We start from the raw sequence: 15,091 nt of genomic DNA, 5'->3' as shown, positions 1-15,091 counted from the left end.
CCACCGTTTTCTTCCAAAACGCGATACGAACGTGACTATTAATTATTGCCTCGACCCGTGCACGGTTGAGACAGTTCCGAGCCAGCTAGGGCTCGGCTAGACACGACTTACCTCGTGGCGGCCGATCATCGTTTTCTTCCAACGCGTTTCCTCCAAAGTGTGCGGCGTTGCTCGAAAGGAAAGGGAATCGTCCGTTGGTCGCAAAGGAGTAAGGGATAAATCAAGACCACATGTGTTTCGCCAATACTACTTTATTCACCCAACCATCTCAATCTACGCGAAATCGCGATTTTTAGCCGCGCGTGTGCCCGCGTGTGTCTCTGTTCCACGCTACGAGCGTCACGCTGCGCGGGAGATATTCCAGTGGCATACGCGCACGCTTGGAATAATTAACGAGAAAACGCTAGAAGAAGGCAGCAGGACAGAAATAAACCGTCGGCTATCTTCCCTCGACTCTCTATCCTTTCCTCTAAACTTTCCTTTTATTATTTTTCAACCTCGGAATGGAAGATATTATATTTCTTCCATCGAGTAATTTTCCTTCTTTTCGATAAATTTTCTTTTTCCTTTTTTTCTTTTTTTTTTTTTTTCTCCAAGTATCGTTCATTCGTTCGTTCGTTCGTTCAGAACACGGTTTAGTTTACGAGATATCGTTATTTCTCCACGAAATAAAATCGGTGAGACGCGAGCAAGCGGAGGAAACAGTGGGGGGAAGACAATGCGAGGGGAAACGCGGACGAGCGACAAAACAGCGTGGTAACATCGCGATTTATCCTCGCACACGGTTGATTTATAACGATGCGTACTAGTCACTATGCCACCGTGTCTCGGGCCCCTCTCATTTGTACAACGTACTTTCTCTCATTTGCGCTCGCGGAATTCACGAAAAGAGGAGGAAAAAGAGGGGGGAGGGAGAAAAAAAAAAAGAAACGAGTGGAAGAGAAAGAGGAACGGGCAAGTCGTGAGTGGCGCATGAATTATTCAACCGGCAGCTCTCATTTGCCGCGCCGTTGATAATGATAATCGTGAATCCCCCCTCCCCTCCCCTGTAATGATAACTGTTCGTCGATCTTGTTCGTCGTTGGACGGATCACAATAATAGCGGCGTTAATCGCAATCACAGATCGACGGTCGAAAAACACTGGTCGTTTCGCCGATCCGAGAGATCGTCATCCGTCATCCGGCCATCGTCTTTCGTCTTTCTCCGACACCGGCTGAATTACTCCTCCCTTCCTAATTTTCCTAATTTTCCGTGTAATAGGAATCCCAGGAGGATACGTTCGGGCGTCGATCCTCGTCGAACCTCTTCCACATGTACCGATACCTGAAACAGACAATCGCGTCAAATCTGACTGATTTTTCGTTCGAAGATCGTTTCTCAAATCGATGCAACAAAAAAATAAAAAACCGACGACGAATCGAAAGGGTCCCTCCTCTTCTCCTTCGTCGCGTCAACGTGTGGAAGAAAATGCGGAGAAAAGGATACGGTTACGAATCGGAAGAAGCGGAAGAAAGGGGGGGAGGTCCAGGTAGATTGGGAGGAGGTGATCCGCACCGCAGCCACGTTGCACGAAGAAGCACGTCGCTGTAGGTAAAACGTACCTACGGCATCCTGTCCCCCCTCCCCCCTCCCCCTTTTTCCTGCCCCTCCCGTGGATCTGACCCACCGACGGTGGCAGTAGCGGCGTGCATAACAGGGTGGACGTTTAACATATGACCGGCTACCAGTGTTATTAATGCGCCGGTAGCGTCGTGCTCGGTTTCTTCCGAGCCCACGTACGGTGCCTACGATCCCGTGGCCGGGTTGGGGCCACCCGCGGGTCCTCGATCGCGGTCCACGGGTCGGCCCAAGGACCCGAGGAAACGGCGCACACCGTAGACGTAACACGACACTCGGGTACCGCACCGCGACCACGTCGTCCTCCACTCATCCCTCCACGAGTTATGTCTTCCTGCTGGCGGCGGGTCTAATTAATATGTGTTTAGCCAAAGACAATGTATACGAATATATATATTCATGCGTACACGTCGGCTAGTTAAACATTCCAAAAAGAAAAGGAGGGAGGGGCAGGGAGAGGGGATCTCTCTTCTTCTTTCGAATTCATACGATAGAATCGGCGTCTGGTAAAAAAAAAAAAAAAAGACGGAAGAATCTCGATCGAGGAGGGGATGACGAACGGACGGTTGTTCGATCGCGAAAGAGGAGGAAGAGAGAAGAGCGGTTTGATGGGTGCGCGGTTATAATCGTTGGAAGAGGAGGGGTTACGCGACGTGGAAGCCGCGAGAGAAGCGCGGGGAACGCGATCGTGCGAGTCTATAGGCAAATATCTCTCGCTCAGCCGGGACATTAGGAGTTCTCCCGCGTCCGGAGGATTATAAATCCTTAATACAGATCGGCACGCGATGCCCGGCTCGTTAGGGTGATGCATGGCCGACTCTGGTGTCCCGGGGTGTACGGTAGCCGATACCAACACACCCGTGCCTCTACATCCGAGAGGCTGGTTCCTGCGGGAACGGCTACACCCTCACACACCGCCAACCACCAGGTAATAATGAGAGATCAGAGATACGGGCCGATATTAATTGTGCGCATCGAGTGTGGCGGTGCTGGCCGCTTCTGCTGCTGCTTCTCTGCTTCTCTGCCTCTCTGTTTCTCTCCGGACCCGGAGAGGAGAGAACCGACCGCTACCGGCTTACACCGATCCTTCGATGCGATACGTGGCGATATACGATACAGGACCCGATCCTGTCTGCTTCGTTCGCGAAAAGACCGCTCCTCTCCAATCTCCTCCTTGTGTGGACACACGAATTTTATCCCCAATTTATCTCCTTACCCTTTTTTTCGTGATTTTCTTTCGCGGAAGAAATCCGCCCCTCGAACCCTGCCCAGCTCTCGGCTTCGACGGCTTGAGCGAGAGAGATGAACGAGATAACGAATTTGAGATCGCTCCGTCTTTGTCGATCGATGAATGGATTGCCACCGCGAACGGATTCCATCCTGCGGGAACGCGCGTGGTCGTCGCACTCTTCCGTTTATAATATACGACATCTCCGTTTCCTCCGTAAAGTCGTATCTCGGAATCGTTCCGAGAAAATATCCATCGACGGTAGCTGCTCGAGGACCTGCTGCCTCGAAGATACAGATCTCGAAACAAATTACGAACGATGCTCGCCGCTGTCCTGCCTGTTTGCTCGTCCTTCGCAGCTGGAATAATCCGAATAATCGCCGCCCGTTAGCGGGCCGAATGAGATCGCGTCTTTTTTTAAATCGACGCGCCTATCGTTGTCCCTCGCCTCTCCCCTACCTTCCCCCCCTCTCGAGGATTTATACGCGCGGATAGCGTAATAAGTTCCCTCGGAATTAAAGTTCCACGCCTCGATACCAGTTTGCTTCGATAACGATCGAGGGAACGGTCGCTACAGATTTCCTTCCTTCCTTCCTTCCTTCTTTTTACTCGCTATCCTCCGCGTTGATACATTTATCGAGGCAAATCGGACTCCGAAGTTGAACGATCAAGGGACGCGCTTTCTATAAATCGATCGATTCGAACGCTCTTTCAAATTCGCGATCTCTCTCGAATCTTTTGATCAAAATCTTCCAAGAATCTTTTCCAGAATTCTTCGAGTATTTCGAAATTGGGTAAAATTTTTTTCTCGTTTTCAGGGCCACGATTTTAATCGGAGCGAGAGGCGTGAAACGATTTCAAATCGCACCGAGGGGGAGAATTTCGGGCGCGTTTGTAGCGAAAACGAATCCCTCTCGTTCGAAACCCTCTATTTTCCCAAGCCAAAACCGAGACGATTCTCTAATCCCACGTGGCGAGAAAGAAGAACGCGAGCTACGAGGGAACAAGAAAACGGGGGTATAGGGTATTCCGTACAAAGTGATTGCAGGTGTATGTGCGCGCAGCATCCTCGGACGGTCCGTTGCTCGTCTCGATCCGGATTACGGTAACACCTGGCCATCCGCAATTTTATCATCCTTCGTCCCGGAAGGATTCCAATTTTCTTCTCCCGTTACGCCACCCTTCACCCTCTTCCATCCACCTCGCCGCCGTCCACCGCTTCTTCCACTCTATCTCTCTCTCTTCCTTTTTTCCCCCTTTTCCTCCTTCTTCCTCTTTCTCTTTTTTCTCTCTCCTTTTTTTTTTCTTTTTTCTTTCTCTTCCAACGTCTCTCCCGGAGAGACTCAATCTGTGTCTCATCGTGGATTATTGGGATTTCCTCGATGGAGGAAGGAAGGGAGGAGGAAGTTGGCTGGCTGCTTGCCTCGACTCCCGTGTCTGCGCCAAGGGAATCGGTTGGCAGAGAGAGAGAGAGAGAGAGAGAGAGAAAAGAAAGGAGAAAGAGACTGGTTGACCAGCGCGAGACTTTAATTCTTTTCCTCCGTGAAACGTTCGACGGGGGATGCTCCCGTTCGCCGCTCCCCGTCGAAATAAGGAGCTCCGCTGATCGGTGATTTCGTCGAATTGTCCCGGCTGACAATTTACCCTCCCGCTCTCCGATAAGTGGCACCGGGATCCTGGATTTTTAAGTCTTCCCCCCTCCGCCTCCTCCTTCGTCGGCCGACACGGAAGCTCGAATTGCAGGATTTTTAATTTCGTCTTGTTCTTCGGTTGGCCCGGCACCGGCTCCGGCCGCTGGATCCTCCGGTAATCGCGAGGATTCCTTGAAAATGGTGAATCTGCCGGCGAAGGGGGCTATCGAGGCTACCCCATTTCCCGTCCCATCCCATTTTTAAATAATACACGTTCAACGAACACGCCATCGTTAACGCGGATTGATTCCAATTATAAGCTGAAATACACGTTCCTCCCTCCTTCCCTCGTTTCGACGATTTTTATCCTCCCCTCTTGTCGCTGCCGAACCAACTCCGCCTCGCAGATGGATTTTATCGAGATGCCCCTGCGAGGATCTTGGTCGCGATACAAGTAATCCCAAAGACGGTTCCTCTCGTTCAACGGCTCGTCATAAACCGACGAAATGATCCTCTTACGGGGGGGAAGGGGGATAGGCGGAGACGTCGAGGCGAGCGACGAGGACGAGGACGAAGATGAGAAGGAGGAGGAGGAGGAGGAGGTTGAAAAAAGATTGGCACGTAGTGAAGGAGATCGCGAAGCAGGGAAACCCACGATTCGATGGGGGGACGCGAAAATAATGATTCTACGGCCGCGAGATAATTAGCATAAGGAGCTTACAACGGGGAAAGTACGACGAGGGGAGGAGGGAGGGGGAAGGAAACGCGCGGTTACATCAAAAGAGACCTCCATCCCCTTCCTCTCCCCCTTCCTCTCCCTAGCCCCAACGTTCGGACCCCAACTCTTTTTCCGTTCGCGACTACGATCCGCGAACGGAATCGATCCGCGATGATTAATTTTCAATCGAGGCTTAATTACGCTGGCCGAAGCTGGCCTGGATCGAAGAGGCCAGAGTCCCTATCTGGGGGAGATGGGGTGAAAGGGCGATCTCTTCTGAAGTGGAAAGGGAAGAAAAGAGGGAAGAAGAGGGTGGGGAAGAGAGAGAGAGAGAAGGAGGAAGTGTAAAAAAAGGAAGGGAAAGAAATGGAGGAGATCGTGTCCCTACGGCCCTCGAATAGAAGGGACATCCTCCCTTTCGCCGATCCCTTTTCCTCTCCTTCCTTTCTGTGCCAGGATTGCGTCCAAGATGCGAAGAGGGGTCGCGAAGCCGTGCTGAAACGAGGGAGGCGGACGCAGGACACGATTGCCGGGAACACCAGTGATTAGATGGTCCTCTTTCCACATGATTCTCCGGATTGGACACCCTCCTCTGCCCCACCCCTTCTTGCCCCCCCTGTTCTTGCCGCAGAGGGACGTAAAAAAATGCAATCGGCTCTTACCGTAATGAAAAAGAACCGTCTCCGGGTAATTCGAATGAACGATGCCTCCTCCTCCTCCATCTCCTCCATCGTGTCCACGTACGTACGTGTTGTACGCACGCTGTCTCTTCTGTCTTCTTTCGTTCCCCTTCCCCTTCGCGATCGTAACTGCCTTGGAGGAAATCGATGGACGGGATGGCGCGTAATCGCCTCGTTGTCATATTTTTCGACAAACCGGATTAACGGAGTAACGGATCACGATGGGAGGAGGGATAGCTTCTGGTGGCAATCGGTCTGGAGGATTGTCGGGACGCGCGAGATACGTGTCTACAAAATGAAGACGTGGTAGTTTGGACGGTTCCACACGGCGAGAAACAAGATCCTATGCCGGGGAGGGGCAAAAAGCCCATGATTCCCGTGATTCATGACACTTTTTACGCTGGGTGGCCGGAATAATTCACCCTAATGCTCCTGCTAACTGCCTGCGCCCGATTGTTTATTGCCGAAAAGCATCTCTTTAATATATATCATCGCCTCTGCGCTCCGTTCCGTTCGAATAAAAAAGTGGCAAGGACGCAAGGACCGAGGTGGCGCGAAAACGGAACGAATGGATCGAGATTTTTTTTTTTCCTTTTTTTTTCACGTAACGAAACGGGAGCCTCGGCAACCCTTAAGCTTTTATCGGCGTGAATCCGGGTATATATACGTGTACGTGTGTGCGCGCGTATAAAACGCGAACAAAGGCGGGGTCGAGTCGTCTTGCGGTCTCGTCGAAATTGTCGAAGACGTGGTTTAATCGCGTCACTAGGCTCCGTGAATCCGCGACGTCGAGGGTTGCTACTCTTTGTGCGCGAAAGGTGAACTCGTTACGGGGGGTGAATGGGAACGATTCGAGATTAATGAATGTCGATCATATTTCGACCAGGTTCGCGGTCTGTAGAACGCGTTTGATGGAGAGAAGGGTACAGTTTTTTTTTCCCCCCCCTTTCGGTGTCGGTGCGACAGACCGTCGAGTATCAACAGTGATTGCAAAACGACCACGCGGACAGGAGTGCCGTTAGACACGTGCATTAATAACACTCGACATTCAGTATTCTTCCAGCGAGCAGACTGGTTTCTCTATTTCTCTGTCCTCTGCCGTCCTCTCCGCAAACTTCTCTGCCAGCCACCAAACTGGATTTTCAATACTGGATTTTACGCGACAAAACCGAATATTTTGTTATACATATATGTATATACATACACACACACACACACAAAGGGGAGATCGTTAATCCTGGCTATACGCTTATTTATTTTCGCCGCGATTTATACGCGCGTTCCTTTTACCGGATATTTTTCAACCTTTGAAGAAGAGAGTAGGCGGGTAGCGTCTTCGTGGTGGATAGGAAAAAATTTCATTCGTTTGGAAGAGGAAGATGGATGGAAGAGGGAGGGCAAACGTTGGCGAAAGAGGGAGGGTGAGGCAGAGGCAAAGTGAAAGTTGCGGTAAAATTGACGTACACGCGCGAGAGAGGTGTATTAATTAGTGGCGGAAGAGAAAATAGCGAGGAGATAGGCCTCGGGGTTGAAATCGTTAGCGAAGAGGGGTTTGCCTCGCGATTCCGAGTTGGCTCACCATGTCAATTCTAATTGCGTTTGACAGTAATTTGGCAAGGGAGAGAGGGTTTGATTGACAGTCAGTTTCGCTCCAAGGCGTTCCTTTTGCGCCTTCTCTCTCTCCCCCTCTATTCATTTCCCGCGTTCTTCGTCTAGGCCAACAGTACTTTGCACGTTACAACGTATCTTTTATACCGTATCTTCCCGATATTCCCGATATATAACTTGATCGATTAAAGATTAATCGATATCTTGTTACGTTCTTGAACAATTTTGATACCTGTCTCTCGTCGACAAGGAAAAAGTTCTAACGATAGGTTCGCTTTAATATCGGGGAAAGAGTGAGACAACGATTTTTTAACTTTCTTATAAACCGAATTATTAAAATTGGATGGATCGTTCTTTTCGAATGATTGAAATAACTTGTTAGGTATAGGTTGGGTCATTCCCCTAGACGAAGCGAGAGAGAGAGAGAGAGAGAGAGAGAGGGAATCTTATTGGCGGGCGAAGATAGAAAGTGATTTCGACGGGACACAAAATCGCGCGTGTAATGCCACCCGGTCGATTCATTTCATTAGACACGCAGCGAGGACGTGACGCGTGATCGGCTCCGACCCTTTTTACGATCTGACAATTCTTCGATCATTTCGACGCCGTGGTAAGAGGAAAGCGTGACGAGGATGATGGCCGGTCCACGATGTTCCGGCCACACGCGTTAATTAAAGTTCGCGCAGCGATGATGCACGCGTTTCGTCTCGTCCTTTTCTTTCTTTCTTTCTTTTTTTCTCCTTTTTTTTTTTAAATTATCCGAGTCGCTATGAGTCGCGTGTCTCGGGAAGAATGCCCGCTAAATTATTGATCGTATCCCCTAATTAACGGGAGATGGTACACAACTGTACACGAGTTTCGACGTATCGATTGTATACCGTATACCGTAGATTCTTTTCCCGCAAACGCAAAACGACGACGCCTCCCTCCTTCCTCCCCCCTCCCTCGTCAATTAACATTGAAAAAAGTTGGACGAGTTAAACGCTACGTTTGTTACGAAGCTACAGGAAAGCGAGTTTTCCTTCTTTTTTCTTTTTTTTTTTCTGTCACGTTCGAGGTACTTGGAATTTCGCGAGACGAAACGAAAAAAGTATCATCAACAGACAGCACACGTGCGTGGACAACGACGACAGGAATTTATGCACTGGACGAACATTGGTGAACATTGACATAGGCAGCACCCTTTGACAGCCAGAAAATAACTTTGACGGAAAATATCGCGTAACGACACGGGGAAAATATAATACGACTTTCTTTTGTTTCGGGACAATGGGTGAAATATAAGTATCAATGGAAATATTAATATCCAGGGGGGGGGGAGAATGGGAGATACGTGATATCGGCTTAAATACGCGCTCGTGCAAATCATTGCTGCGTCGGCTTTGCTCGATGCCAAAATCGGCCGGATCGATTTTAATTCGAAATTAATTAAACCGCGAATCGATTCATGCCCGATGTTCATTAATCCATAATTGCGCAAGTACGTTGTCGTAAAAATACGTAGCATCATTCGTTCGAAGAATCATGGATAAATAACCTGGATCTTCCTCTCTTTTTGCTCGAGTCTAATTAAATAATTACGCATATATATATATATATATATCTCGACAAAAATCAAAATCGAAGAAATAGCAGAAGAAAGACGAAGGATGATCGCGATATAGAATAGAATGGAAGGATAAATTTAGAGGGACAAGAGGAAACGTTACGGGAAGTAGAATGGGAGAAAGCGGAGGAAAGGAAGGAGAGGCAGGCGGGTGTTCTCGCGCGAGGAGAGAGGAGGAGAAGAGGGACGAGAAGGTGGATGAGAAACAAGGGTGTAAAGGAAAGGTGTGAGAGAAAGAAAGGAAGAGAAGGTGGATGGGAAGCGAAACGGAGCCGGAGGTGGGTTTATCTCGCTCATCCTCATTAAAACCCTTGGCGGCCCACCCCTTTCTTCCTGCCTGCAGCTCGTTGTTCCTCTTCCTCCTCGGCTCCTCTTCTCTTCCCTCTTCCTTCAATTCGAATCGCACCCCCTCTCTTCGCGCGCCAACAGACGACTACGACGATGGACGACGACTCGGTTGTCCCAGTGTTGGTAACGCGAAGACAAACACCGACGTTGAAAACTGCTCGACGCGCGGCTGCGCCTTCTCGTCTATCCGCGTGCGTACGCCGATGTATATACGCCTGTATGTGTGTGTGTGTGTGTGTGTGTGTGTACGTGTGTGCGGTATACCCGGTAGGCATCCCCGGCTCGTTGTAGCACGCTCTATTAATTAAAAAAATGGAGACTCCGAGGAATGCTGGTCAGCGACAGTGAGGGGGTGAGAGCGCATCGACGCCTCCGTAATTGGAGAGGGATGGAGGGAAGAATGAAGATTTCGTTGCTCTAACTACGCTCCTAATGATTCTTTAATCATTCCTTAATGTCGCTGGAAAAATCTCTTGTCTCTCTTTCTTCCTTCCTTTCTTTCTTTTCTTTTTTTTTATCGTTACGCATGCCCTCCCTACTCGTCACGCACTATTCTCTTCGTACTCTTCTCTCTTAATCTTACCCCGGGATTGTTCGTTGCATCCGTTTCTTTCTTTATTACTTTTCTACATATATATATATATTGATATTTCTTTTTCTTACGATTTTCAGAAATCGACTGTCTCGAAATAGATCGGATCGAATCGAGCTCTAGTTCTAAAAGACTTCTTCCTCTTCGATTCTGACCACAATTACTCCACGATTAGATATCCATCTGATAGAAAATGCTCGGATGAATCGAAAGAGTAGAAAAAAGTCGCTACCTCCGCCCGGCTCGTTGTAGATTTTTCCCTGAACGTAACCAGGAAAAGAAATCTGTTCTCGAGAGAGTGCTCATCTTGCTCGGGTTCGGGTACCTTCGATATAACGAAGGGTGGTGGCTAAAACAAAGGGCCGGTCGCGGGTTGGTCGATAGTCCACGGCCGCCAATCAGGCGAGACCTCGCCGGCAACCCTCGTCCTTGCAACTTGCCATCCGCCGAGGGTGGGTTACACCACGGGGAGAGAGAGAGAGAGAAAGAGAAAGAGAAAGAGAGAGAGTTTGCTCATCCCTGTAGGAGAGGAACTCGGAGAACGAAGGATGGCCAGGGTGTCTCGTCGCCAGGGTTACGACTCGGATGGCGAAGACGGCTTCTTCTCCGCTCGTTCCGCGCTCCGTCTGTGTCTACGCCTATGCCACTGTCTATATTTGTGCCCGCTTCCCTCCGTGTTTGTCTTTCGAGGGAAACGCCTCGAAAATGGTGAACTTGGAACGTCTCGAAAAATGGAGGAGGAAGGGGGAGGGGGAGGAGAGAGGAACGATCTTGATTGATTCCCCGAATAATCGAACTATCCTGTTCCATCTTTTGTTGGACGATTATTCGTGGCCGCGAAGAGAAAAAGAAAGAGAGAGAAAGAATAGAAAGAGAGAACGGTCGGGAAATAACTGGCCGCCTCCTGTCTCAACGTATCTCGTTTATTCAACACTTACTTTTATCATACATCCTTACGCGTAAGATCTACATAAAAACTTATTAAAACGAGCTTAATCATATGTTCATAACTGGTTCTGGGCTGGGGCAGCTTCGCGTGGCGCTTCGGTGCACGGTGTTTCCGTTCTAAAACAAAAAAAAGAAGCAACATTGTTATTAGTCTATTAGTGTGTCGTTCGATTCAATTTTTTTTTTTTCTTCACTTATCGAATCAATACAAAGTAGTCTTAAAAAGTAGGTTCTAATTGTAAGTGATACGCTCATTAAAAAGAAAGATTTCGTCACGCGCGACAATAAATAATAAAGAGCCACGACGAAAAGGGGAGGAGGGATGGAGGAGGAGGGACGAGGAAAGGTTGGGGAGGGAAAAGGAACGCGGGGATTCCACTTTTGTGACGCGAACAAACGAGAGGCAATCGCTCGATCGGTGATCGAGCCTTCACTGCCACCGTCCAAGTGGCAATATTAATTTATTCCTTGGAAAAATGCCTCCCCGTTCCGTTGGGATTCGAGCTGAAGTGAAGGGAGAGAAAAAAAAGAAAAAATGAGAGAAAGAAGAAAGAAACGTCCTCGCGATTCCGCGGATCAACGATCATCGATTGTTCCTGGGCGTCAGGGTAGAACTGATCTCCAAGAACCATTATTAACCCCGTTCGTCCCGCGGGAACGACGCTTCTTCCTCTGTCGCGTGTGCCATTTCTGCGCAGCCAGCACGCGTATCCCGTAATTAATAATTGCGAGTAATTACCCTTATCTCGTTCCCCGATGATATCCTCGCAATTTCGGAATTTCAGGCTATTGATTTCGCGCTTTCGTTTCCCTCGGCAGATTTCGTACTCGCGCGATCGCGAAAAGGATTTCTTTTCTCTCGATAATTATATCTCTATCTTCTATATATTACTTCATCATAGAAATCATAGAAATATATAAACGAAATCCTTCGTTCTCCCTCGATTCTGCTTTTTCGATCGATCGAAATAATAGCGCGTACGTTGGGAGAAATATCTTGGCAATCTCGCGTGATCGATTTTTTCGATCAAAAATTCGAGAAAGAAGAACAGCGTGCGTTTCGTGATGCGGGTTTGCAATGAAACGGGCAAAGAGAAATCAATCGATCACACGGGAGGAGGGGAAAGAGGAGGAGGAGGAGGGGAAGGAGAAAGAAGAGCAGCGAGAGTAGCGAAATAAAGGAACGAGAGGAGAATAAGAAGGAGAAGAAGATTACGTAGAATAAGACGCGCGCATCATCTCCAAAGGGCCGTGACAAATGAATTTTTATTAAGCCCCGTCCCACCGCGGCTTATCAGCCGATCCGATTGGCACAATACCGGCACGAATGAACGGGACCCGCAATATCGAGGAGTCTCTCTCTTCTTCCCTCTCTCCTCGGATCTAACCTCGCCCACCCTCTGTAATTATTTTTACGAGGGTGAGAAGCCTGCTGCCGCTGACAGCCTCGCGGTCGAGAACTAGCTGACGGAGACACGGCGAGGATGAAGCTCGGAACCAATGAACCGTTCCATCAAACAGAGACACGGGCCGAGTGAAACAGGTAGAGTGGAGGCGGGCCCCACCCCTTTCTACGCTTTTTACGCTCCGCTCCTTCGAAGGCGGGGGTGGAAAAGGCGGCGGACGGGTGGAGACAAAAGGAGGATTCGTGTCATTGGCAGTGTGTCTCTGCCGGGGGGAAGGGAACTGACAGCCAGGGAGGACACGTGGCTCGAACACCTGTCCAGAGCTTGGAAAACGTGCGCGCGGATCGAAAACTCTGTTTGCTCGCGGATTCGTTTCCTGTAACTTCTTCGATCTTCAAAGACTAGCTCCCCCTTCGATGGATGGATGGATGGATGGATGAATATCGTTAAATCGATATATGGAGAAATATGGAGAAACTTGTCGCGATTCCAACTATCGGATAGGGACTAGTTTTGGAAGGGAAGAAGGATTTGGTTGGTTCGATTTTATTTGAGGGAGCAAGTATGTCTATTTCTCGTTCTCCGAAGAGGCTACTCGTTGGAGAATTCGGCCGGGTTATTTCGATCCTAACAGGATGATTCGGGGGGAGGAGAAGGGAGGAGGAGGAGGGGGAGGGGCGAAGGATGACTCGGCGAGAAACGAGCGTTCAGGCCGCGTCGAGCGAGATGTGCCAGCTCGCTCTCCGGTTCAATTTCTGGCGTCAATTAAAAAGTGACGCGGACCGAGGAAAATCAGTAATTAACGAACCAGCCACCTTCGCCTTCTCCGCCCTTCCCAGCCTTCCTTCTTCTTCCTCTTCTTCCACGATTTTGCTACCACCGCCGTCTTTAATCGTTCACCGACTTCGAATCCTCCCTACTCTCCCCTAACTAACCATCTTCAACGATTAAAAATCAGTCGAAATTTTCTATCAAATAACGATCCGAGACGAGCATTTTTTTCTTCCTTCCTTTTTTCTTTTTTTAATCCATCAATTCGACTCGATTCCTTCCGTGGAAGAAAATATTCGCTCGAACGTGAAATACGTTCCATCGATCGAAGGAAGGCGGATCTGAGAGCGGCGTCGAAGAAGCGTATCGAGTTTAAACCCCGGCTAATCTCGAAACACGAGCCATCGAATCAATAGCCCTTCTATCGGTATACCGCAAACAAAATAACTAACGTAGGATCGAGAAATCGAGGTGTAATCTCGTTCCTGGGCCGAAGGTATCGGGGGTGAGGTGGAGGAGGGGGGCAACGTTAATGACGCCTGCTCATCCTGTGACAGGGAAACGGTCAGCCGGGATTTGGCATCGTGGATAAAGGGGAGAGAAGAGTTCCAGCTCGAGTTCGTTACACGCCGTGACTCGGCAGAGACGGATCCTCCAAGCTGCCCAACACCTTCCCCCGCCACCTTCGACACCTTTTTTACCTCGCGTCGGGTCGCTCGTCATTAGCACCGGGCCCCGTAATTGCCAAATTCACGGGGCCCGAGGGCCGCGGCCGCCGCGGTTAATCGGCGCGATTTCACACAGTTTCGCCTAGGGCGAAACTCCCAAGGGAACGCAATCGTCTCGTTTCGATGGACGCTGCCTATCGAGATCGCGAGGTACCCCCGCGATCGTTCCCTAGAATTTGTTGCTCGTCGAGGTGTCGTCACCTCGTTTCATCAGCTTCGGCCCCGGAGAAAAATTGGCGAATTCGGTGGAAGTGTGTGAACGCATGCGCCGATTTGGCAAATTATCTCGCGTGGACGCGAAAAGGATGGAGGAAAGGACGTTCGAGGCGAGAAGTGGTAAAAAGTGGGAAGTGTGGAGGAAACGATTTATCACGGGACAATTTGGAAGACGGTTTAATATCCTTGGCGAAGCGGAGGTTGTATCGCAATTAACCAGGTGGACGGGAAAGGAATCGGTCCGAGGTGATTGTTGGAAGGGGCGTGGAGAAATGGAGCCGGTGTACGCAAATAGAGAGGTGTACGGAGAACGCGCGAAATCGCCGGGGAGTTGTGTATCCCGTGGCTTTTTGCCGGCCCGGAGGGTGAAGAAGCCGGGCTCTGCGGCTAATTACCTGAAATAACCCATTAGTCGTGTATACACGAGAAATTATGGAGCAAAGAGCGAGACAAAGGGATAGATGTTTCATCTCTGACGAGTCAATCTTTGCCTTTGCGGCCAACCGCCAGCCTTCGCTTCTTCTCTCGCCTTGGACCTTGTTGTTTCCATGAATCAGCGGAAATTCGCGACCGAGGAAAATCGGCGTCGCGAACCCCAACCTTCGACGTTCGATCGAATCGTCACGCGCGCAAATCGATTACGGCCGATCATCGCGTCGATGAAGCTATCTCGACTCCGTATATATGTATATTCGATTCCGTTCGAGCAAGGGATCGGCCAATTTTTATAAATATCGACGATTGGTGATAACGAGGGATTAGGAAGATTACGAGTCGAGCGTCGATGAACACCTTTTTCGGCGAAACTTTGCTACTTTGATCGATCCCCAACGGGGATGAAACAGAGGAGAGAGGCAATCATCGGCGATTTCATAGCTGTCGTTTGTATTGGAAGCTTCTGAGGCCGGTTTCAAGGTTTCCCGCTGTATCAAACGGAGAATGACGAGGCGCATTCCCGTCCCTCACACCCTTCCTCGAGGCTTTCCCTTTCGA

General features: G+C 49.5%; 1 protein-coding gene across 5 annotated transcripts in view; it reads right to left on the bottom strand.

The window, feature by feature from the left end:
• Window positions 1–235: 235 nt before the first annotated feature.
• Window positions 236–15,091, bottom strand: part of LOC107998775 (transcription factor Sox-2) — a 92,830-nt gene continuing 77,974 nt past the window's right edge. For 3 of the 5 annotated variants that reach the window (XR_009832355.1, XR_009832356.1, XM_062083666.1), the window contains one exon: window positions 10,937–11,094. Coding sequence is in view for 2 of the 5 variants with exons in the window: in XM_062083666.1 (XP_061939650.1) it covers window position 11,094 (1 nt within the window). In the remaining 3 variants the exon portion in view is untranslated. Of the gene's footprint in view, window positions 1,325–10,936; window positions 11,095–15,091 lie in introns of those variants that run through there. The other 2 variants (XR_009832354.1, XM_062083664.1) reach the window with 2 other exon arrangements.

Source organism: Apis cerana, linkage group LG13, assembly GCF_029169275.1.
Source record: "Apis cerana isolate GH-2021 linkage group LG13, AcerK_1.0, whole genome shotgun sequence".
NCBI classification, from domain to species: domain Eukaryota; kingdom Metazoa; phylum Arthropoda; class Insecta; order Hymenoptera; family Apidae; genus Apis; species Apis cerana.
The sequence above is the reverse complement of the archived record's forward strand: the minus strand, read 5'-3'. Positions and strand labels throughout refer to the sequence as shown.